General features: G+C 39.4%; 6 protein-coding genes across 7 annotated transcripts; 3 read left to right on the top strand and 3 right to left on the bottom strand.

The window, feature by feature from the left end:
• Positions 1-403: 403 nt before the first annotated feature.
• LOC111478626 (protein DMP4-like) lies at positions 404-1303 on the bottom strand. The gene has a single exon (XM_023122996.1). The coding sequence runs from the start codon at positions 1110-1112 to the stop codon at positions 474-476; it is 639 nt and encodes a 212-aa protein (XP_022978764.1). The 5' UTR covers positions 1113-1303; the 3' UTR covers positions 404-473.
• A 428-nt stretch (positions 1304-1731) lies between these two features.
• On the top strand, positions 1732-5384 carry LOC111478554 (receptor-like protein kinase HSL1). Its single transcript, XM_023122870.1, has one exon. The coding sequence runs from the start codon at positions 2034-2036 to the stop codon at positions 5031-5033; it is 3000 nt and encodes a 999-aa protein (XP_022978638.1). The 5' UTR covers positions 1732-2033; the 3' UTR covers positions 5034-5384.
• A 652-nt stretch (positions 5385-6036) lies between these two features.
• Positions 6037-7338, top strand: LOC111478600 (probable serine/threonine-protein kinase PBL22). The gene has a single exon (XM_023122964.1). It carries the CDS (start codon positions 6231-6233, stop codon positions 7254-7256), a length of 1026 nt encoding a protein of 341 aa, XP_022978732.1. The 5' UTR covers positions 6037-6230; the 3' UTR covers positions 7257-7338.
• A 1744-nt stretch (positions 7339-9082) lies between these two features.
• Positions 9083-11275, top strand: LOC111478611 (NAC domain-containing protein 10-like). The gene is made up of 3 exons (XM_023122979.1): positions 9083-9238; positions 9382-9571; positions 10790-11275. Exons 1-3 carry the CDS (start codon positions 9098-9100, stop codon positions 11230-11232), a joined length of 774 nt encoding a protein of 257 aa, XP_022978747.1. The 5' UTR covers positions 9083-9097; the 3' UTR covers positions 11233-11275.
• A 183-nt stretch (positions 11276-11458) lies between these two features.
• On the bottom strand, positions 11459-20820 carry LOC111478553 (guanylate-binding protein 3-like). 2 transcript variants are annotated; one of them, XM_023122868.1, is made up of 14 exons: positions 20269-20820; positions 19129-19290; positions 18569-18634; positions 18215-18358; positions 17722-17835; positions 16694-16795; positions 16417-16602; positions 16018-16107; positions 15813-15947; positions 14554-14676; positions 14070-14155; positions 13374-13986; positions 13137-13214; positions 11459-12814 (listed from the first exon to the last, which is right to left on the bottom strand). In XM_023122868.1, the coding sequence occupies exons 1-14, from the start codon at positions 20533-20535 to the stop codon at positions 11771-11773; spliced, it is 3210 nt and encodes a 1069-aa protein (XP_022978636.1). In that variant the 5' UTR covers positions 20536-20820; the 3' UTR covers positions 11459-11770. The 2 variants fall into 2 exon arrangements, with proteins under 2 accessions (XP_022978636.1, XP_022978637.1); XM_023122869.1 differs by lacking the exons at positions 19129-19290; positions 20269-20820 and adding an exon at positions 18700-19122.
• A 383-nt stretch (positions 20821-21203) lies between these two features.
• On the bottom strand, positions 21204-21697 carry LOC111478640 (glutaredoxin-C9-like). Its single transcript, XM_023123012.1, has one exon. The coding sequence runs from the start codon at positions 21619-21621 to the stop codon at positions 21208-21210; it is 414 nt and encodes a 137-aa protein (XP_022978780.1). The 5' UTR covers positions 21622-21697; the 3' UTR covers positions 21204-21207.
• Between the last annotated feature and the right edge of the window lie 1484 nt (positions 21698-23181).

Genomic DNA, 23181 nt, shown 5'->3' with positions numbered 1-23181 from the left:
GATTTATTCTGGCGGTAATTCGTTGTGATGCGTATTATTGTATCATTGGATTCAGTGCATCCAGCAGTAGAGTATGGGCTCGTGCAACCGCCAGCTGGGAGGGTTAATGGGAAGGGAGGGTGACGTGGCGGAAGATGGGATGAAGAAAAAGAGAGAGGGATTGTGTGTGGATGCGAATGGGGATGTGGTGGGGTCCAGTTATCGGGAAAGAGAGCGAATGAGAGATGGGAAGAAGCTGAGTTGTCAAAATCCTGAAGGGGTTTGTCTGTATTCAGATATCTCCTTATCATATCCACTTCCACTTGTCTTACTTCGTGGTTTATATGCCATTGCAAACTCCAAAAAATAATAATAAATAAACTTTCAAATAATATCTATTAGACGTGATTTCACATTAAAAATTATTTTTTTGTATTATAATAGATGGAACGAGATTAGAGGGAATGCCGGCGAATAATGGAGCAACTCCGCCGTTAAGTGGCAGAGATGGGGAAGCCAATTCCATGGCGTCTGGTGGGAAAAAGAACAAACAACATGCTACAAAACACGCCAATCCCAACCGGCAAAGACGTCAAGATCTCCTGCGCCTGATCAGACGGCGCCGGGTAAAAACAGCTCACCACATTCTCATCAAACAGAGCAATGGCCGAAAAAACCAGAATCGACATGAAAGCGTGCAAGAAATCAATAAATCTCAGCCGATACTTGGCAGCGTCCGCTGCCGGCAGCTCCTCGGAGCCGTCTATAATCCACATGCCTCTGAAAGTAGCGCATCCGTAGCAAACATTCCCCTGGCTGTCTCTGAAACTGTCAGTGAAACTCTGAAGAAAACAGGAGAGTCCACACAAAGCAAGGAGGGCGGCGGTGAGGTAGCGGGAAATGGAGTCGCAGTTGCCCTGATTGTTGAAAATTGGGGAAAGAAGTTGAAAGGCGAGGACTGTTCCGGTGGGGAGAAGATTTGCCAAAGAAGCAGTGCTTCGAAAGGTTTGGGAAATGGCTTTTTGGATGAGGGTTCTCTCATCTCTTGATGGGATGGTCGTTGTTTCTCGTAAAAGGGGTTGGTTTTGATCGTTTGGAGATTGGGTTTCTTGGTCGGCGGGTTTGATCTCCATGGCTTTGAAGGTTGAGTTGATGGAAATGGGGGAGTTTTGAAGTGTATTAATATGAAGTAGAGGAAGATGAGTGGAGGAAAAGTGAAGTTAGCGGTGGCTTGAAAGCAATTGAGACGCCGGAATTAGAGAATTTGTTTGGAATATAGAAAGAATGGAGTAAGATTGAGGCAATGGAGTTTTGTTGCTTCACTCGTGTGTTCATGTTCACGCATATGCAAACCGTTGAGTCGTTGCCCATTTCAAACGGTCTATATAATTCAAAATTTTAATATTTTTAAATCTTTTCATTTCGATATTACTAGGAATTATTCAAAATTTAATGTTAAAAAATAAATATCATCCGTACAATTTATTTTTAAATTATTTTAATTAACAATATAATTTTTTTTTTTAACTAAAAAAACAGTTTACAAAATAATTATTTGATTTAACCCAACAAAATAGAAGAAAAAAAATAATGTAAAAAAACGAAAAAGTAAAAACAGTAAATTTGGCACAAAAAAAAAAAAAAATCAATAATATTTTAGACATTTGTAAAAGATCTAAAATTGAAATGGTTGAAAAGATAAAAGATAATTTTAAAGCATTTATAATTAAGGATAGAATTAAAATTTTAAAGAAAAAAAAAAAAAAAAGGAAATACGAAGGTTATTTTTTTAATAATTTAGTCTTCTTCTCTGTTTTTCATCTTCTTCTCTCCCACCAACCAGGATTTGCTTATTACGGTTTGAAAAAGAGCTGTAACATTGCCTCAAAAATGGAAAATCCTCTGAAACAGAACCCCACCGCCTCCCCTACCGTCTTCTTCACTACTCACCCTCTTCCCCGGAGCTTTTCTTTCAACTCACCCACCTCCACCATCCTCCCGTCATCAGAACCCCACCGCCCACTCTTCTTCTTCTTCTTCCCCCATTTTCTTCAATGCCTTCACGTCCCCTCCTGTTCCTCCTCTGTTTCCCTCTGTTTTCCTTCGCTCTCAACCAAGAGGGTCGAATTCTCCTTGACTTTAAGCGCTCCGTCGACGCTCATAACAATGCCCTCTCCTCCTGGCACGACGCCGACCCGGACCCCTGTTCTTGGTACGGCATCATCTGCGATGTAGATCATCACGTCATTTCCCTCGACCTCCCCAGCTCCGGAATTTCTGCCCCTTTTCCTGTTCATCTCTGTAACCTTCCGCTTCTCCTCTACGTTTCTCTTTACAATAATAGCTTCCATTCCCTTCTTCCGCCGGACCTCGTCAACTGTACAAATCTCGAGTATCTCGACCTGGGTCAAAATCTCTTAACCGGTTCTCTGCCTCCCTCCCTAGCTGATATGCCTAATCTCCGTTACTTGGATTTGTCCGGCAACAATTTGTCTGGCGAAATACCACCCACCTTCGCTCGGTTTCAGAAACTTGAGGCGTTTTCCCTTATTTTGAATCTTATGGGTGGTGTGATCCCTCCGTTTCTTGGGAACATAACCACCCTTAGGATGTTGAATCTATCTTACAACAGTTTTGAGCCGGGAAGAATCCCGCCGGAGCTGGGTAATCTAGTGAATCTTGAGGTTCTTTGGTTGACGGGTTGTAACTTACAGGGGGAGATTCCCGACTCGCTGGGACGGCTCAAGAATCTCGTTCTTCTTGATTTGAGCATTAACAATCTTTCTGGGTCGTTCCCCCCAGCGCTGACGGAGTTAACCCACATGTCCCAGATTGAGTTGTTTAGCAATTCCTTGTCCGGTGCGCTACCAGATGGGCTTTCGAAACTCAAGTCGTTGCGGTTGGTCGATATTTCGATGAATAAGTTCTCTGGGCCTATTCCGGGCGACTTGTTTGAGTTGCCGCTCGAAAGCCTTAATGCGTTTGAGAATAAGTTCGAGGGTAGCTTGCCGGAAAGCATGGGGAGGTCGAGGACTTTGACAGAGGTCAAGCTATTTTCAAACAGATTCACAGGGGCGATACCACAACATTTGGGGAAATATTCGCCTCTGGAATCGTTGGACATTTCCAACAACTTCTTTTCCGGCCGGCTTCCCGAGGCCTTATGTGAGAATGGAAAACTGTTGGAAATAATGATGATCAACAATTTCATTTCCGGCGAACTCCCGTCCAGTCTCGGTGATTGCCACTCCCTAACCAGGATTCGATTAGGGAGCAACAATCTTACGGGTCATGTACCTGAAAATTTATGGGGACTTCCAGGTGTTGTTCTGCTTGAACTTGCATACAACAGCTTCTCTGGTCCAATCTCTAAGAACATAGCCAATTCCAAGCGGCTGAGTTTGCTTCTTATTTCTAACAACAAATTCTCAGGAACAATTCCAGAGGAGTTTGGGTCTTTGGAGAATCTGGTAGAGTTCGCCGGTGAGAATAACAAGTTCGTAGGGAATTTCCCTGAGAGCCTCACGAAAATACATACGCTTGCCAAGTTAAATCTTAAAAACAACATGCTTTCGGGGTTGATCAGCAGCAGGCTTGATGCCTGGAAGAGGCTAAATGAGCTGAATCTGGCTAATAATAACTTCTCTGGGCAAATTCCCCGGGAAATTGCTAACTTGCCTGTGCTTAATTACCTCGATCTTTCAGGCAATCAATTTTCAGGGGAAATCCCATATGGGTTACAGAATACGAACCTCAATGTTCTTAATCTATCATACAACCACTTAAATGGGACGCTTCCTTCCTATTTCGAGAGTGAAGTGTATAGAAATAGCTTTCTTGGTAATCCTGATTTGTGTAGGGATGGAAGTGGAGCGTGTCGTCCAATTAAATCTAGAAGAGGAGGAGGAGGAGGAGGAGATTGCGATGGGGATGGAGTTTGCATTTGGATGATGCGATCCGTTTTTGTATCAGCAGGTGTAATTTTCTTTGTGGGAATGGCTTTCTTCCACGTCAAGTACAAGAAATTCCTCGCCTCAAGAAGTCTAAACATGAAATCGAAATGGACAATGACATCGTTTCAAAAGCTGTCTTTTAGCCAGGACGAGATTGTGGGTTCCTTGGATGAACACATCGTGATAGGCAGTGGCGGCTCTGGCCAAGTTTACAAGGTTGCTCTCACCAATGGTTCCACCATTGCTGTTAAGAAGCTTTGGCCCGAGGTGTCGAACAACCGCAAGAGCTTCGATCTCGAGAAAGTTTGGAGTGAAGATGTTTTTGATGCAGAAGTCGAGATTTTGGGTAACATCAGACATAAAAACATAGTGAAACTATTGTGTTGTTGTAGCAATGGAGTCAGCAAGCTTTTGGTGTATGAATACATGCCTAATGGAAGCTTAGGTGATATGCTTCATGACAGTAGAAGTGCGTTATTGGATTGGCCAACAAGATACAAGATAGCCTTGGATGTTGCTGAGGGGCTGTCTTATCTTCATCATGATTGTGTTCCTCCAATCGTACACAGAGATATCAAGTCTAATAACATCTTGTTGGATGCTGATTTCGGAGCTATGATAGCAGATTTTGGAATAGCTATGGCTGTCGACGTATCCGAGGTTAAATCGATGTCGGTGGTTACTGGTTCTTATGGTTATATTGCTCCAGAGTATGCTTATTCATCGAAAGTGAACGAAAAGGGTGACATATTTAGCTACGGGATGGTGATCCTTGAGCTGATAACAGGGCGGCGGCCAACTGACCCCGAGTTCGAAGAAAACGGTCTAGTGAAATGGGTATGCAACAGTTTAGAAAAGGAAGGCATGAAGCATATTGTAGACCCCAAATTGGATTGGTGTTGCATGGAGGAAATGTTGAAGGTCCTCAACATTGGGCTCCAATGCAGCAGCCCTCAACCTGTGTACCGCCCAGCCATGCGGCGAGTGGTTAAGCTGTTGGAAGAAGTTCGTATGGATAGCCACCCGATGAATGGAGGGAGAGAGGGAAGATTGAAGGCATATTGTTTGGATGACGTTTCAGATAGTGAAAATGTGGTATAGTTCTTTAAGTTGGTATCAGTTTGTGGTCGTTCTAAAGAGCAAGGCAGAGAATGGACTCGCTCCGTATCATTGTCAGTCAGCCTTAGTCTCAAGGGTTTAAAATACGTACACCAAAAAGATGTGTTTTCACACTCTTATAGGAAATGCTTCATTCTCCTATCTAAGTGACGTGGAATCTCACAATCTACCACCTCCTTGGAGGCCAATGCTTTGGTGACACATCATCCAAGACCGCTCTAATACCATTTGAAATGACTCAAGTCCACTGCTAGCAAATATTGTCCATTTTGGCATATTACGTATTGTTATCAGCCTCAGTTTTGAAAATACATCTGTTCAGAGAGGTTTTCACCCTCATAAAAAAAAATGTATTATTTCCCTCTCCAACTAAGATCTCAAAATCCATCTCCCTTAGAGACTCAATGTTCTTGCTTTGACGTGGGATCTCACAATCCACCGCCCTTAGGGGCTAGGGTCTTTACTTGCATATCTCTCGAGGCTTAGTTCTTATACCATTTGTAACAATCCAAGTCTACCGTTAGCAAATATTATTACTTTGGCCTATTACATATTGTTTCCACGTCCTTACAAACAGAGTTACGTTCCTATTTCTAATTGATGTGAGATCTGACAATCCACTCGAGTGGTTACAAACTAAACCAAAAGAAATCATGATTGAATTAAGTTAGGTTTGTAGTTTAATTAGAATAATTAATTGAGTCCTAAAAACTTGTTAAACCAGAACCAAAACACATGCACTTTTTATAAAAAGTAGAACATAATTAAATGCTTAAGCTATGATCAACTCAAAGTCAAAGCCATGGTCCCACCAAACAAAATTAAAGCATTAGAAATGGTAAAAACTATGTTTTAAAAAAATAAAATAAATTAGGGTGAAAACTATCATGTATTTTAATTATACTAAATTCTCATTAATTTATGAAATTATAAAATTAAAAAAAAAAAATCCTAGAATTTTAATTTAATTTATTTTGACATTTTGATCTATTAAATTGGTGGAAGCAGCCAACTATGAACAACCACAACTATAAACAACGAAAAGTTTGAACATTTCTCACCCAATTTTCAAACCCCTTTCTCATCTCAATCTCTCTCCCTTCCCTCTGCAATTCTTTCTGAAATTCTCTGTTTTAATGGCCGAAACCCACTTCTTCTGTTTTATCCATTAACGCCAAAATGAAGCATAGCCAGAAGCTTGCTTATTACTTCATCTTGGCACTCTGTTCTTCCTCTTTCATCGCACTTCTCTCTGTTCTCCTCTTCTTCATCTGCAGAAACACCCACCGTCATCGCCAACTCGCCGACGAAACCCCGCCGCCGTCAAAGCCCTCTATCCGATCCTACACGCTAATCGACATCGACACCGCCACTGAAGGTTTCAGCCACCGCCGCGTCATCGGCGAAGGCCGATTGGGCACCGTCTACGCTGCCTTATTGGACACTGGCGAGCTCATCGCCGTCAAAAGAATCTACCCATGGTTGGTTCTAAGCAATAATAACGCTGGATTTGGATTCTCTTCTGTAGTTAAATCCCTCTCTTCTGCCCAACACCCAAATCTCGTCACCATCACCGGCTACTCCGAAGCCCCCGGCGAACGAATCATCGTGATGGAATACGCCGGCGTCGTGAATTTGGACATGTACTTACACCAAAACCCAGATGGGGGATTTCTCTTAAATTGGAGCCATCGCGTGAAAATCGCAGCAGGGGCAGCCAGAGGACTTCAATATCTACACGAATCAATGGCCCCAAGCGTGATCCATGGCTGCGTGAAGCCCTCAAACATACTAATCGACGCGAAATTGAGCGCGAAATTGAGCGATTACGGGCTGAATTTCTTGGCGGCGAGAGAGAAAAGAGGATTGGTAGGGTATGTGGACGAGGAGTACTGGCAGGGGAAAGGCGGGCAGGGGAGTTGCAAGGAAAACGATGTGTACGGATATGGGGTTGTGCTTTTGGAGCTTTTGAGTGGAAGGGGCTGCGAGGAAGGGTGGCTGGTGAAGTGGGCGCTGCCATTGATAAAGGAGATGAGGTTCAGTGAGCTACTGGACCCAAGAATCGAGTACCCTTCTGATTTGAAGCCATTGATGAGAATGGGGAAGGTTGCTCTGGCTTGTGTCGGGAACTGCAGAAAGAGCAGGCCGGCGATCGGTCAAGTGGTTGCCATTTTCAACAATCTGGAGGCTCAGCTATGCGTTTGATTAATTAAGTAATGGATCAATCTCCTTTTTCTTATGTAGATAATACTTAATTACATAATTAATACTATCTATTCTTTATGTTCATGTCCTCTTCATAGTTCTTCTACGTAACCTTATTAAAATTTGAGTTATAATAAAATTAGAAAAAGTTGGAAATATTGACTTTTCAGGAAGTTGATTCCATTTACAAGAAAACTGAACAAAAATACAAATAAAAATTTAAAATTCTTTGAATATGGGAATATTATAATTTTCAAATAAGAGGTGGAATTTGGCTGGAAATTTGTGTATAAATTGGAGGATTTGTTATGGCGGTGGGAGGGACCCGTTCTCTCAACCAATTTTTGTTTGACATTTTTCGCCCTTTTGACCAAGCGCACTTCTTTAACCGGAGTAGACTTGCGATTGTGCGGCACTCACTTTTCAACGACAAGTGAACTAAGCCAATTCATTCTTGCGTCGCCTACGGCCAAGCAACATATGCCCGAGGCTCTGACCTCGGTTTTAAGAGAAAATTTTAGAAAACGAGAGCATAGAGAGATTTTTGAAAGAGACGTTGTATAAGCAAGAAAGAGAGAAATAACAACGGCTCACAGTATATAACCTTGGGTAGGAAGAGGTTGACGACTAGTCGTATTCCCCTGATGCATTTCATGTGTGGCAGGCCTAAACATGATATTTCTAAAACGTCATATTTCCTAGAAATGCAAAAGTAAAACACTAGAATATGAAAAGACATAAAGGATTTGACTCGTCATGGGCATGCAGTCATGGACAACACGCCTTGGACGAGCATGACCGTGACACGCGGCTCGTATAATTCCGAGTCTACACTATTCATATATTTTTGGTAAAATTGAAATTAAAGATAGGGAAAAGAGTCCGAAAAGTGAATTATGGGTGAAACAAAAATCCATGCATGTATACTCGGTGGCGCAGTGTGGGCCTGTGTCACGGTCATATGCTCGTCCAAGACGTGTTGTCCATGGCCGCATGCCCATGGCAAGCCAAACCCTTGTCATGTCTTTTCATTCTAGTATTTTTACTTTTGTAGTTCTAGAGCGTACGACGCCTCAAAAATATCATGTCTAGGCCTGCCAGACATGAAATGTCTCAGAATGTACTATAGGCAGATATGACTAGTTGTCAACTTCTCCCACCCAAGGTTATATATGCTAAGTCGTTGTTATCTCTCTCTTGCTTGCTTATATAACGTCTATTTCAAAAATCTCTCTCTACCCTCGTTTTCTAAAACCTTCTTTCAAAACCGAGGCTAGAGGCTCGATTATACGTCGCTTGGCCGTAGGCGACGCAAGAACAAATTGGCTTAGCTCACTTGTCGTTGGAAAGTGAGTGCCGCACAATCGCTAGCCCGCTGCCTTTAAAAGTGCGATTGTGTCAGCCTGCACCCTTGGCGCACAAGTTTGTTTGTAGGATGGGCGTCTTCAACAACTTTCTTTATTCCCAACTTGCCCCTCCCGATTCCAATATTTTCTCATAAATAAACCACGTATGACAACATTATCATTCATTTTCTTACGGTATATCAGGTTTCTAGAAGTACTCGAGTCAATTTATTAGTATGAATGAGGAGTGAAAAAGGGGTCGGGATGGAAATTGGGAAGGCTTCCTCGTCCTTGCTCGATAAGCAGTAGGCATCTCTATATTGATTTATTTCAATATTAACAAAATTTGTTAATGCATATATTTATTTATTGGGTAAAGTCAATAGACTTTGGAAGGGGAAATGAGTAGAAGGTCACCCACTTAACTTGGGGTCCAAGTATATGGGGTTTGCATTTAATCAAAACCTGGAAGTTGGAGACAAATGTGGTGATAAGATGATGTGGTTCAGTAACACAAACGACGCCGTCTCCGCTGTGGATGCTCATCCCTTAACAGACGGAAACCACCAAGATGACCGATCACCCGTCGCATTTCCAGCCTGCGCACATCCTCTTCACTCCCAACTCCAACTCCAGGTTATAAATGATAAACCCAATCCATTTTTTTAATTTAAGTAGTTCGACTATTTATTCAAATTTTATTTATTTAAACATGATGAACGGTACGAATGGATAAGATTTCAAAGAATTATCATGATATATTTAATTAATTAATTTAGGGTGGATTGGAAGATTGGGGGAGGGCTCCGACGGGAGTGAAGTTCGATCCAAGTGACCAACAAATTTTGGAACATTTAGAGGCGAAAGTGAAACGAGATAAGTGGAAGCTTCATCCTCTCATCGATGAATTCATTACCACATTAGAGGAAGACGATGGGATTTGTTACACCCACCCTCAAAATTTGCCTGGTACACAAACATATCATGTTCCAAATCTCAAGTTTGTTTGAGATTAAGTATAATTCTCTTCACTTCTTGCAAGTGATACTCTTTTGGACTTTCCAAAATGATACTCTTTTCGACTTTCCATGCATCAACTAACATGATGTCTAGTCGGGTAGCTATTGCATACGTTAAACAATCAATCATTTTTTTTTTTTTTTTTTGCACAACAACCTGTTAATTTCTTTTTCTTTTCCATCTTCATCTTTACTCACTTTACTTCTTGGAATCATTGATTATGAATAGAATTTGAATGACTCATTTCAAATACCTTCCAAATTTCTATGCTACTTACAAGACCAAGAAAAGAAATTCATTTTTCTCAGGTCAACCACTCTGACATCATTGATTTCTCTTTAAAACTCAAATTCATAGAAACTTACAACCATAATTCTCTTCTCCTCCACCTTAGTATGTAAGGTGGGTTTATGCTCTGATTTTGTAAAACCACATATCAAAAAATGCTTCTCAATGCGACTATACCAAACTCAAAGTGCTTATTTTAGTCTATACAAAGCACAAGCTGGTAGATTTTTCCTCCCGTTAAATGTCAAATTTGCCTTCTTGTTTGGGAAATTAGCTGAATATGTTTTTGTTCAACAGTTGAATCGTGTTTTGATGGATTGTACCAAGCCTAAGAGCTTACACATAATTGAATTTTGGAGTTATAGAGCACAATATCTTTTCCACTACTTCGATATCAATTTTGTTTCATTAGCCTTCATCTTGTTCGTAATTATAAGTGTACGTGAGAAATAGTTGTTTATAGTGACCCCTAGCTTCATGTGGAGTGTCTCAAATTCCCTCTCAATGTTTGTCATTGAGCTCGTTTAACCCGAGTTGAACCTTGATACTTCTTCTTCATAGAGTCCCATATATCTTTGGATGTGTTTTTTGAGAATTGTTTCAAGAATGGAACTATCGTCCCATATATCTTTGGATGTGTCAGTTTTGAGAATTGTTTCAAGAATGGAACTATGCTAATGTTTTTAATGTTGTTATCCGTCCAATTGGGACTTATTTCTACCAAATTCTGATATTTTAGAAAATTCTCCATCAACCTCATAGAATAGAAAATAGTTGCAAATGTGTTGCAAATGTATTGCAAATGTATTTAGCGATATATTTAATTTTAAATTTTAAACGTACATGAAATTCGAAATCTTTGTGCTTGGGAAAGTGCAGGAATGAGGAACGACGGCCAAATCCGGCATTTTTTTCATCGCCCATCAAAAGCATATACGGCCGGCACAAGAAAACGCAGGAAAGTTAAAGCAGACGAAGAAGGCACCGACACAAGATGGCACAAAACCGGGAAGACGAGGCCAGTCATGGGCGGCGGCGTTGTGATAGGTTTCAAGAAGATTTTAGTTCTGTATTCCAACCATGGGAACCAAAGGAAGCCTCAAAAGACAAACTGGATAATGCATCAATACCATCTGGGTGTTACAGAGCACGAGAAAGACGGCCAATTGGTGGCTTCAAAGGTCTTCTTCCAAAAACGGCCTCGCCAAAGCTCCTCCTATCAGAACCCGACTACACAATGGGGTGGCGGTGGCCATTCCCCTGAAACTAGTGCAGTTTTTGTTGATTGCAGCAACCCAATGATGAGTTCTAATTACATGTAAAGAATAATTAACTAGTTTTAAGAAGTTGAATTCAACAGTTCAAGTTGTAAGGTCCAAACCCTCAAAAACCCATCCAAAATGCCTACAAGTGAATCACATTAGAGTACAAGTTACATACAAATTATCCAATAACACATGGATTTAAGAGTTCTAAAGCTAAAATTACATCAAAGAGAAGTTGCTGCAGCAGAGGAATGTAGAAGAGAGGCACTGTAAAAAACAGATCTAGTGAACCAAAAGCTGAAGGCATTCTTGGCTGTCGAGTTAGATACATCTTTGTTCCCAACTAACAAATGAACAACTACAAATATAACCCACAATTTTTCTTCTTGATACACGGGCTTAGACTCGCAAAAGGTCAAACACTGAATACACAAAAATTCAAACACATTCTAGAAATCAGATGGTGAGAAAAATCAGCGCCAAAATCCATAATCCAGACTTGAAAACGCTCTCTAATCCTACAGGATAGATCAACAATTTCGTCTTCATGTAGATTACATTCATCAACCCATACAAATCCTAAGCACGAATCTTCTCATCGTTTGAGTACGCATTTCTCATAGAGCGCAATAATGTCCTTTTTGTTGGGATTCTTCAACTGAAGCAGTTCGGCACCAAAATTATGTTTTGTGAGTTCTTGCCTAAGCTTCTGGACAGTGAATTTGGTATAATCCTCCTGATTTGGTTGTTGGCTATGATGATTATCCTCATTGCCCTCGAAAATTGATCCACCATCCTCCGGCTGGGTGTACCTCATGGGACTGTTAGTGCTTCTAGATCTTTTGTTTACTCTTAAAATTCTCTCGCTTGTATCCTTGTCTTGAACGTGTTCCATGCCCATCTCACCATCATCCGCCCTAAGCCGTTTCGCATGAGAAGCAGTCTTCAGCTTACTATCTAAAGCTGTCTCATTAAGACGAATTTTAGTCACCTCTTGTTGGAGTAGATCAATTTTTGCATGAGCAGATTGCAACTGAAGAGAGAGAGCCTCGGCCCTATTGTTGGCCTCCGCATGTGCAGAACGTTCTGAATCCAGAAGGCCCTGAAGAACTTGAACAGTGCTCGTACGCTGCTCATTGTTTGATTTCAATAGAGACTCAATTTCTTTTTCTCTTTCTACAACTCTGGCTTCCAATGACGCAACTCTTGAACGAGCTTCCATTTCTGACCCCCGAATTCGTTGCACCTCTTCCACCAAATCTTTATTCTGCCTTTCCAGATTTTCAATTTGCCTCTCTGCCCTCTCGATTTGGGCCAACCGCTCCATTGCCAACCTCTGCATCTCATTCTTTCCCTCTTGAGCAGCACTAGCTTCATTTCTTGCTTTATCAGCAATTTCAGTAGCCTTCTTAGCGCCAAGTTCGGCAAGTCTACACCTTTCCTGAACTTCATCAAACCTTTGGAATTCAGATAAGTACTTCTGATCCAAATGAACCTTTTCTTGTTGCAAAATCCTTGCTTCTTTCTCAAATGATTGAGCCCTTGCATTTGCTGTTTCCAACCTCTCTTTTAGTTCTTCTATTTCATGCCTCAAAGAAGATACTTCCACATCATAACTCCCAATTTTTGACTCGGCAGCCTGCAGACGAAACATTATTTATACATGAATGATAAGTCTTGTTTTCATCATTGAGATGCAAACTGATATCCACTGTGGCATGCCAGAATATAAGAGTTGAGAATGATGGGAAAAGCCTTGAAACATAATATCGGATGGAACTAAAATTGTCGCAATATACCATGATGGCTTGGCTTATTTAACTAATTTTTTTCGCTAAAAAAGTGAATTTTGAATTTCAAATCATCCACTGTGCCACGAGATTGACTTCAGTAAACACAAATCATAAATAAATGGGCTAAGAAATGTCCTGACAACATCTTTTGAGATCTAAGAAGTTTACCTTCAGCTCAAGCCGTAAAGTTGTCAAATGCTGCTCGGCTTGCTCAATTTTTGTTGCCTTGTCTTTTAGTTCATCCTCCTGCATCGGGAAGAAGAAGAAAATAAAAAAATAAAAAAAAGAAGAAGAAAAGATCAGATACTTCCCATTATAGCACTCCAAGAATTCAAGTGTAGAGGTAGAATATGCTTGCTTGCAAATGTTTGTGAGTTGTGAATGGGGTGGGTGATGAAGGCTCACCTTTTCAGCCAAAGCAATAGAGAATTCTTTCCTCAAAGTATCTTCCCTAAGCCTTGTTTGCTTATTCGTGCGTTCTTCTGCAAGTGCAGCTTTCTCAAGAGCAGCTTTAGTATCTCTTAAAGCAATGTCAAATTTCCTCTTCCACTCTTCTGCCTCTTCTTGTGCAGACTGAGATTGTTCCCGAGCAGCCGCCAGCCTTGCTTCAGCAGCACTACTCCTAGACTTCAAAACAGCAATTTCTGAACTAGCTTGATTTTCCTCGGCTTTTAACTTTGACAAGACAGTTTCATATTTTCTTTTCCAATCCAATGATTCTTGATTTGCTTGGTCCAATGTTTTCTTCAGGCTAGAGCATCTCTCATCAAGAGAACTGCAATTACCCTGTAGATTAGATATGCGGTTCATGTAGTCATCAGCAAGTTTTTTCTTATCATTGATGGCATCCTCATATCGCTTCAGATATTCAGACTTGTACTTCTCACTGGCTTCCAGCTGCTTCTTAAGCAAATTCAGCTGATCTTCAATTGAGCGGCACTTCAAAGCGAGGGAATTCTTCTCTGATCCAACTTGATCTATAAGTCTTTTTATAAGGTCATGTACAGGACCATCCAAACTGCAATTTCATGGTATTGGTCAGGTCACAATAATTCAAGAAAAGATCCAAAAATAATATATGGGACAAACACTAATATAAACCTCCGGTGTAAGAAAGTCGCCAACTTCTGCCACTTTCCAGGACCGTGGGATGATGCTTCGTATTCAGACAGAAGAGCACCAAGAACCTGCACAGGCATGCCAATAACCCAAAGCAAAAGAGAAACTCAATTATGAATCAATAAGTACATGGGAGAAGAGACTTTGACAAAGAAGGATAAAAGTTCAATTACAGTAGATGAAAATATGTTCAGCTGATTCAATCACAGAAAAGAAACAGAGACCAATAATTCAACAACAGTTTATATTTGTTATGTTATTGCGAATCACAGTTTAGGTGCAAATCACAGTTTATAGTTTCCAATAAACATAATTAATTCAACAACTAGAGTTGCTTCCAGACCTCCAAAATCATCAGCATAGCTGAACATTATTTTGTTTATTAATAAACCAAACTGTGCCTGTCAGAAGCTGGCCACAAAAATAGTTCTTAACCCAAAATAATGACAAATAAAATCTAAATTACCTGCACAACATTATTTATATTTGCATCAGAAGCATGGCAAGCAGCTCTCAACCTCTGTTCCATGCTTTGTATAGCATTTGTGCATTGCAAGTCTGCTTCTGTGTATGCATTTCTTTTGTAATCCTGCATTAGACAACGACCAACTCATGTAAATAAAACAGGGAGCAGAAAAAATTCTTTCTAAAGACAACTTCCAGAAAAATTGGAAAATAAAAATTACTTAAAAACTTTGACAATGTCAAATATAAGATGATATGCAGTTCCATACTCTAGTAAAATTGCTTCATTTTGTACATTGATAGCGCACAAAAATGTCCAAAGAGAAGAAAGAATGTCCCATCACATATTTGTGAACACTAAGCTCAGACAATTCTACAACATCGTCATTACTAATTTGTTTGTGGGGGAAAGTTCAAATTCACCCCTTTACTTAATTCAATATCAACCTTCTCAAATTAAATCCTAGAAGCAAATGAAGAAATTAACACCTACTTAAAACAAATTAGAAATTTATTAGGAAATAACTAATAAATAATAGAAAGTTAAACCAACAAAACACGTAATATAAAGCCCAATTAGGACCGGTAAAGGAGGCCCAAATAATCATCACAAGCAAAACCAGCTAAAAAGACATCCAAAGCAACAAGGAACAATGCCCAAAAATAATTCTAATCAAGACACAACTATGCCTACATTAAGCCACAATTTACAATGGTATAACCCAACTAATGGAGAGTCTTAATTTCATCACTTGAAGTTCAAGGTTCAGTCGGGAAGAATTAATGACTTAAAGGCTTAACTAAATACAAGGGTAAAAGTGAATTCTTTTCCTCCAATTTTAACATGAAACCAAAGGTCGTTAAGATATAAAAGATAGGTGGAAAAAAGGGGCTACCAAAATCATATTAAAATTTATGACAAGAAGTTCTCATTCTAAAAATAGAAAATAGAGAATTATTAGAAAAAAGTTGGGCCATAAAGACTCGAGGAAGACATTGAAACCAGTCGGTCTGCAGTTTCTCACAAAATTCCCATACACCCAATAAAATTTTCCCGATTTAGCCAAAAATCAACTTACCAAACAGCCTTTCCTTCAACAAAAAAGCATATGTAAGATTACCGTCTCAAGCATCAGAGTCTTCATTCCTACTTGAACCAACTCAAACAAAATGTTCGAGGCCTCATTTCATAATTTTCTATTTCCAATTGACCATACACAGATAAAAACATAGAACTAGCAGATTCATAATATTCCTTACCTCAAATGCTTTTCTATAAAATTTCTCCAGTAATCCCTCGTATTTTTTCCTCACTGGACCAGCGCCTACAGCACCCAAATTAAATGCAGCAAGTGATTTTTGAACAGCAGTTTCATGGGCTTCCCTCAAGGCTGCCTACAGCAAACAATGTTATCAAGCAACAAAAACATCTCTAATGAAGATGTAAGTTAGCATTTGCACGTACTTCTTCTGGTGGCTTTGACCGGTCAAAAGTAGACGTATAGACTTCAACAGCATGATCATACGCCCTTCTACACTCTGCCTCTTCAACACTCTGCAAATTAATGATATGGATGAAAATTATCTTCTAGTTTCTTGTTTAATTCCTAATTTGCTAAAGGTGACAACAATTTCAGACATGATTGCACTCCACATAATAAATCTCAATGAAAGGAGAGAAATGTGTGCAGACAATGCAGACATCTGTACATTCAAATTGAGAAATGAGAAAAATAAAATAAAATAAAATAACTGCTTACAAGCATCTCCAGAAAGTACATTACACAAGATTTCATAAGATATGTGTTCCCTGAAAAAAAAAAAAAAAAAATTAAAAAAAAAAGAGTTCATAAGATATACCAACCTGCCAAGAGGAGGTTATTGTAGGCACTGCACCCTGATTTAGAGCATCAAGGTAGGACTCTGTAATACCCACCAAAACTGGACCTGTCATAACAGTTGCTCCTACTTGCTTAGGCCTTGTCCTCTCAAAAACAAATTTAGTAAATGCATCAAGTCCAGACCTAAATTCAGGCCTTAGTTTATCCAACTGCAGAACCACAGAATATCAAGGAAGTTTGGTTAAATTTGGCTTCAAAAGAAAATTATGTAAAGAAAATCCATAAGCCTAAGTTACTTACAGAAATTTGATCAAGTCTTTGGAGATCATTTTCATTATTCAGAGGACGCACAAGCGTAAAGCAGTCTCTATCAGGAAACAGAGCTCTAATGGAATCACGAATCTGTCAGCAAATGGATAAAATTGCAGATCAGATAATAGTTGCAAACAAAAACATTCATTTTTCGACAACAAATACAAGTACAAATGACAGCGGTATAATGTGTTCAAAAGTCATAAAAAGCAGAATTTTAAAATTCTATGTTCACGAGCTAACAGAGTGAATATCCAGAGTAAATATCAGAAGACATTGGAAAACAACACAAATCTTACAAACTAAACAATTGGGAACCCACTCCTTTTCCAGAGGACCTTAAATGATGTTATTATTTTGTGAAGAAGAAACAGGCTTTTCATTGATTAGTGAAAAAGATCAAATGATCAAGATAGAAACTCTGAAAGGAGAGAACAGAAGGAACAATGCAGAAATAAAAACATAGAAACCTAAGAAAGAGCATTAATGATGTTGCTATTATTTTTTCCCTTCTTTTTCCTTTTTTTTTTTTTAATAAGAAACCGAGGTTTTATTGAGAAAATTGAAAGAATTATACAAGAGCAACAAAGAAAACAAGCTCACAAAAAGAGAAGCTAACCTGCACCCACAGGAAAGAACTTGAGTCCAAAATTATCAACTCATGCTCATAATTACAAAAGAATAAGTAATAGAAGACCAAAAGGACACATCAAACCTTAAATGATATTATTAATTAACAGAACCATTATGAAAAAGAAATCCTTAGAAATATAACTGATAGGGACTAGTTTATTGAAGAAATAAGTACAGCCAAAAGAGATGCATCAGCTACCTATTCTCCCAAAACTCACTCAAGTACAAGTAATTATGAACTAAGAGAGAGTTCTAAAAGAACTTATACGACTTAAATAAGAGTAGCTTTTTCTCTCTTTTCTAGACCTAGAATATGTGAGAGCCCAAATAACGGAGAAAACAAAGTCAACAAACCACAAAGGTGATAGATGTCCATCTAATACCTCGTTCTTAGCAGCTATGTCTCTTCCACTACCTTGAACCGGCCTCAATGCAAGCTCCAGATAATCCCGAGGTGTTATTCTCCTATTATCCTCTACTAGATCCAAATAGAAGTCCTGCACACAATTCTTATTTTAGATATGACCACATAATATAACTAAAAATAGATAAAATTAAACCAAGTAGAGGATCTAACACAATAAGAAGGTAATGGTGAAGTAATTCTCTTTTCTTTTTAAAAAAAATTAAGCATCAAGGTTAGCAAAATGAAATAATTTAAAGTAGACCACATAAATACAATAGCAAATAGATAAAATAAGCACAAAAAAAAAAATGATCTAACGTAATAAGGAGGAGAAGGATCTTACATTGAGAAGTCATGTAATCAAAAACTATTATGCACGTTACAGAAAAAAAATTAGAAAATATGACCTAATGTCTGAATGCACTTTGAAACAAAATTATGAATATTAATAGTAGAGAAGTGTATTGTACCCTGAGAAGCCAAACAAAGATTGGAGAGAATTGACCAAGTTCAGCAGATGTAGTTCTGCCAGAAGCAGCCCTAACACGAATATGTTTAGTCATTTGAGTGACAAGAGATAAACGGTCAAGTGCGGCTTCATCTATTCCACCCATCTGAACAGAGAAAAAAAGAACGAGTTCCGTAAAGAAAAATGAAGTTGTGAAAATGATACAAATTATACAACAACAAAGAGAGAAGCATTAAAAAAATTACTTAAGTATCATATTCCAATTAGAGAGAGATAAAACAGAGGAAATGTGCAATTCAACATAGTCAGAAAGAGAGGTTTCTAAAAGATAAGGATCAACATCAGTTGCCTCTACCTGATTATAGACAAACATGCTAGATAAGAGAACAGCCAGAGAAAAAATCTGGGTGCTGTAAGTTCCCTGAAAAAAAATTGAGGAACAAGTGAGAAAAATAGATGGAACAAATTAAATTTGTAATACTACACCTTCAAAGGAGGCAAACACACGGTGAAAGAAGTACTTTATTACTATAAATTAACATGAAGCAGATTTGAAGCTCAATACACGAAGAACTTAAATAACAGTACCACCATCATTCGTATCAACGTCACATCAAATAGATAATTGATAACCAGAAACAACATAAAATAGTGGACTGAAATCATACTGTAGTGTATTAATTTGAAGAGTTACCTTAGTTTCCCTTCTTTACTGTGCAGATACTGTTATATGTTTTTAATTGTTAAGTTGATTGAACATTTTCATTCTTTAGATAAGTTTACAGAGTAGTTACTTAGGTTAATTGTGAGTAACTATTTAGATGGCATAGCTCCCTGTACAAAGAAGCTTTAGTTTATTGTTCGGACATCGTCAAATTAATGAAATTTCTCAGCAAGAATTGATTTCTATCATACCGTTTGATCATAGGCATCAATTCCTTCACTATCCAATAGTAAAAGATTGTACTCAGTTCCATCGAGGGCAGTTCTTTTCAAGGGTGTACTCCAGAGCCATAGCCCTTTAGTACAAGGCCGATGGGTAGATGCTACTTGAAATCCACTACTCCTCCCAAGAAGCTTCAAAAGAAAAGAGTTGATTGTAAGTCCACAAAATGACACTACAAATGTAGGGAGGCAAAGTGCTCCACAAAATATCGTGAATGTTCTATGTAACAATCACAATATCTTGAAAATCAAACGCTGAACCCCCCCCCCCCCCCCCCCCCCCCCNCCCCCCCCCAACAAAAAAATATAGCCGTCTTCAAGCAAATTACTTTACACTTTAAATACAAGATAGATTCCATCCGTGAGTCATGAGAAACAAAACTAACTGTAGTGAAAAGAGAATAACCCGAAAAATTCAAATTGCATGTGTCTACAGGGATTCACAAAAATTATCCCAAGAAAAAGATAAGAATCTTGAAGGGCATTTGGTTCAAAAATTGAGTTTGTATAACTTGGAGTTGGAGAGCAAAGCCTATAGTTTGGTACATAGATTTGCTAATTCTATGCTATAAATTGTCAATACACTAAGCTATATAAATTATTGCTACATACTACGTACTTACCTTTATAAATCACAAACCAAGGGGGAAAAAATACATAAACTCATTTCGTTCCGCAATCTACACGTAAGTTTCAGTATCCTAGCTTTCAAAGCCCGTTAAGCAAATGCACTCTCATAATATCGAACTTAGGAACTTAGAATTAGAGTTTTCAGTTATCTAGCATAGTCCTAAAAAAATACACAAAGCAAAGGCCCACATCCCCACTCGAGTACTACAATTCAGAAAGAAAAATCAACTCGATGTACACGTGCCACTTCGTCGCACCTACAGAGTGATAAACTTGAATTCCAGCTCAGAGACGTTTCTCTTCAAAGCTACCAACTGACAGACCGAAACCATAGAGACAAACTAAACAAGTGCAACACCTCCCAAATTCTTGACTTAGAGGCCAAAACTCAAAAACCCTAGATTTTGAATGAACCCACCAGATGACAAAGGTAATTTCCAGAGCATATCCTAAACAAAATAAAGAACAGAAGAGACTAACTTGATTCAAAATGAAGCTCTTGCCCTGACGAGCACGACCACAAACGGAAACGACACCAATTGGCTCTTTTACAAGCTGTAAGGTAGCGACAGCTTCAGGATCCATCCGAAACTTTCCCTTCTCATCGCAGTAAACAAGACGAATTGGCCTCGGTGGACCAGTCCCCGTTGAAGACAAGGAAGACGGCAAAGACGCAAGAGAGGGAGAAGGAGACTGCGTGGAGGAAACATCGGCGGAATTCTCTTTCCCTCTGAAAAACTTGATCATCTTCTTCTACAACCCTTCTTCCTTCCCGCCTCTCGAGATCAAATTTCGCGCCCTACACAATCTTCAAAGAACAAAAACCTCCACTTTACCCACAAATGTCATAAATAACAATGGGAAATAGCCTTGTTTGTGCGCTTTAATGTACGTCAGTGGGTGCAATAGTGGAATCGGAAGCGGTAGAAATCGGGGAGGGAAAAGCAGCGTTCAGGTTTTTCCGAGACTTTCATGTTGCAGTGCCCGAATATGAGCAGAGCAAAATTACCACGGAGCCCAGGAACTTTGGGGGTATTGGAGGGGCTTTTCAGTCATTTCGGCTTAACCGTCCTTGAAGCCGATGACACAGCGTGGTTACAAGGCTAGGCTGGCAGGTGGCAGCTGGGCATAGTGCTTCTCACATTGAGTATTTTCATTTATTTTCCTTATTTAAAAGCCCAGCACGCGATGAATTGCCCAAATTGTTTCATGAAAATTGTGACGGCCCATTTATATAATCGGCCCAAGAAGAAAGGCCCAATTAAACGATTCATGAAGCTATAAAAGAGAGAGGGGTGTGCTTATTTTTATATATAAATTTTCACTCTAAATAATTTACATGACTTTGAATCTCCGCTACCAAATTTCAAAGAAAATCTCCGATGTTGGCATCAGAATCAGAAATTTCCCTTGTCGTGATCAAAGCCACAGAGCACCGGCATCTTTTAACGCCGGCACCAATTCACCTGCAATATGAGCCGCCATCACTTTTTCCAACCCACCAAACATTTTCCCGCCGACAAACACCACCGGTAACTGCACTCTTCCCTCATTCCCATCTCCGGCGCCGGTGACAAATTTCCCAATCTCCCCGGCAATATTGACTTCATCTTCCTCACCGACAGCGAAGACGGCCGGGTTCGCCCCGTGGCCCAACAACAGCAGTTTCAAAACATGGCTCATACAACACCCATGCCTCGCCAAAACCACAACAGCGTTCTTGGACACCAATTTTTCGACACTCGCCGCAGCCCCATCGGCAGAAGCCTCGGGTGCCTTGCGGGAAGACGCAGCGGCCGGCACCCACGTCCTGTACGGAATTGCCTGGTGCATAGTGTAAATTTGGTGAAGAAAAAGATCCAAGGGAGAGAAAGAGAGAGATTATGTAGGGTATTTGGCACAATGGCATAGTGGCATTCGGCATTTATTTATATTGAGCAATAACCGATTGGGCTGTGGAAAACTTAAGCGTCAACGCGGGTAACGCAATCTAGGACGTAATCGAAACTGTGGGTGACGATTAATTGCGTCACAGCTTACTTGGTCAGACAGATTCCATTTAGCACCGTATGAACGGCCGATGACGATTTTATTTAATTTCATAAGGAGTTAATTTAGGTGTTAATGATGATTAGTGTACAAAGCAACCCATCTAATCTCTCTACCTTTCGGTCGGGAACATTTTATAGTGTTCAATTTCGATCTATAAATAAAAGTTAATAACTTATAATTTGGTATTAAAAATATGAAAAGTGACATAAATGAAATAAAACCCAAAGGCTATGGGATGGGACTTTACAAATGATAGTGACGTGGTTGGATTTATTGTAATCGTGGAAATTAGGAGAGGAATTGACGTGGGGTTTCTTGGTTTGGTTTGCTGAGATATGGGTGACAAGGAAAAGGGGTTGGATGACGTGGGGGGGGTTGTGGAAATCTCACGTGGCAGAATGTTCTTTTGTGATTAAAGGGCTAATTGTTTTTTAAAGAAGTTAAGTTAATTCCGGAAGGCCCAGCTGCGTTTGCTGCCCATCTTTCTTTCAGTTGGAGAGAGCAAAATTTTCCAAATCTCTCCCACAATTTGCTTAGGTGGAAAACCACCGTACTAAGGAATATGATTTAATATTACCTTATAAACTAGGGGCCAGATGAAAACAGAAAGTCTTTTCCTTTTCCTTTTCCTTTTCCGTCCTCGTCTTATGGACATCTCTATTCTCTCAACTCTACCTGGTGGCAAGATTAATATTAATAGATAGAGTCATAAATAACCAAATTTAATAGGTGGTTAATTCAAAATAATAATAATAACAACAATATAAAGCTGCTTACGTCATTGATGACATCAACAGAATTCATAAATTTCCTTGAAGGTTCAGTTTTAATTTTATTTCCTAAGCCGATTATAATTCAAAATCTCTACTTATTTAAATTGATTAAATATTATTTAATCGACTAAAACTAAGATATTTGAATATCCACGGCAATGTGAAAAAATGTTGATCCAAGGGCCCAATCATACTCTCTCTCTGAGTTTGATCCTGGCTCAGAAAGAAGGAACGCTAGCTATATGCTATACACATGAAAGTCAAAATTACGACACGTTTGGCTTTTCTTGGACTGATTTCACTCTTGAACTAGGTAAAGCAGCTGGCTGAAAGGTCAAGCAAGCTCATTCACCTCTGGGTGTCTACTGATTAGGTCTTGAATTAGGGGGTAGGGAATCTCATTTCATTTTCCGGAAGGTCAAGGAAGTTGGTGACCTGATGACAGGGGGCGACCGAAGCCCCGGTGAACGTCTCGGAATCAAGAAACCGAATAGGGTAGACATAAAAAGCTCTGCCCACGCCTGAAGCAGAGGAAGAAGAAGAGGGCCAAACTTATTCAAAATATTAA

Source organism: Cucurbita maxima, unplaced genomic scaffold, assembly GCF_002738345.1.
Source record: "Cucurbita maxima cultivar Rimu unplaced genomic scaffold, Cmax_1.0 Cma_Scf00004, whole genome shotgun sequence".
Taxonomy (NCBI): Eukaryota; Viridiplantae; Streptophyta; class Magnoliopsida; order Cucurbitales; family Cucurbitaceae; genus Cucurbita; species Cucurbita maxima.
Note: the sequence above shows the minus strand (reverse complement) of the source record. Positions and strands in the feature narration are given on the sequence as shown.

Excerpts from the sequence above, each read along its gene's own strand:
- LOC111478640 (XM_023123012.1), bottom strand. The coding sequence starts at position 21,621 with ATGCACCAGGCAATTCCGTACAGGACGTGGGTGCCGGCCGCTGCGTCT.
- LOC111478611 (XM_023122979.1), top strand. The coding sequence starts at position 9,098 with ATGATGTGGTTCAGTAACACAAACGACGCCGTCTCCGCTGTGGATGCT. Across the intron at positions 9,239-9,381 it reads ACTCCCAACTCCAACTCCAG|GGTGGATTGGAAGATTGGGG; the intron begins GTTATAAATGAT and ends TAATTAATTTAG. Across the intron at positions 9,572-10,789 it reads CCACCCTCAAAATTTGCCTG|GAATGAGGAACGACGGCCAA; the intron begins GTACACAAACAT and ends GGGAAAGTGCAG.
- LOC111478554 (XM_023122870.1), top strand. The coding sequence starts at position 2,034 with ATGCCTTCACGTCCCCTCCTGTTCCTCCTCTGTTTCCCTCTGTTTTCC.
- LOC111478626 (XM_023122996.1), bottom strand. The coding sequence starts at position 1,112 with ATGGAGATCAAACCCGCCGACCAAGAAACCCAATCTCCAAACGATCAA.
- LOC111478553 (XM_023122868.1), bottom strand. The coding sequence starts at position 20,535 with ATGATCAAGTTTTTCAGAGGGAAAGAGAATTCCGCCGATGTTTCCTCC. Across the intron at positions 18,635-19,128 it reads TTGATGCCTATGATCAAACG|GGAACTTACAGCACCCAGAT; the intron begins GTATGATAGAAA and ends ATTTTTTTTCAG. Across the intron at positions 14,677-15,812 it reads TTTATAGAAAAGCATTTGAG|GATTACAAAAGAAATGCATA; the intron begins GTAAGGAATATT and ends TGTCTAATGCAG.
- LOC111478600 (XM_023122964.1), top strand. The coding sequence starts at position 6,231 with ATGAAGCATAGCCAGAAGCTTGCTTATTACTTCATCTTGGCACTCTGT.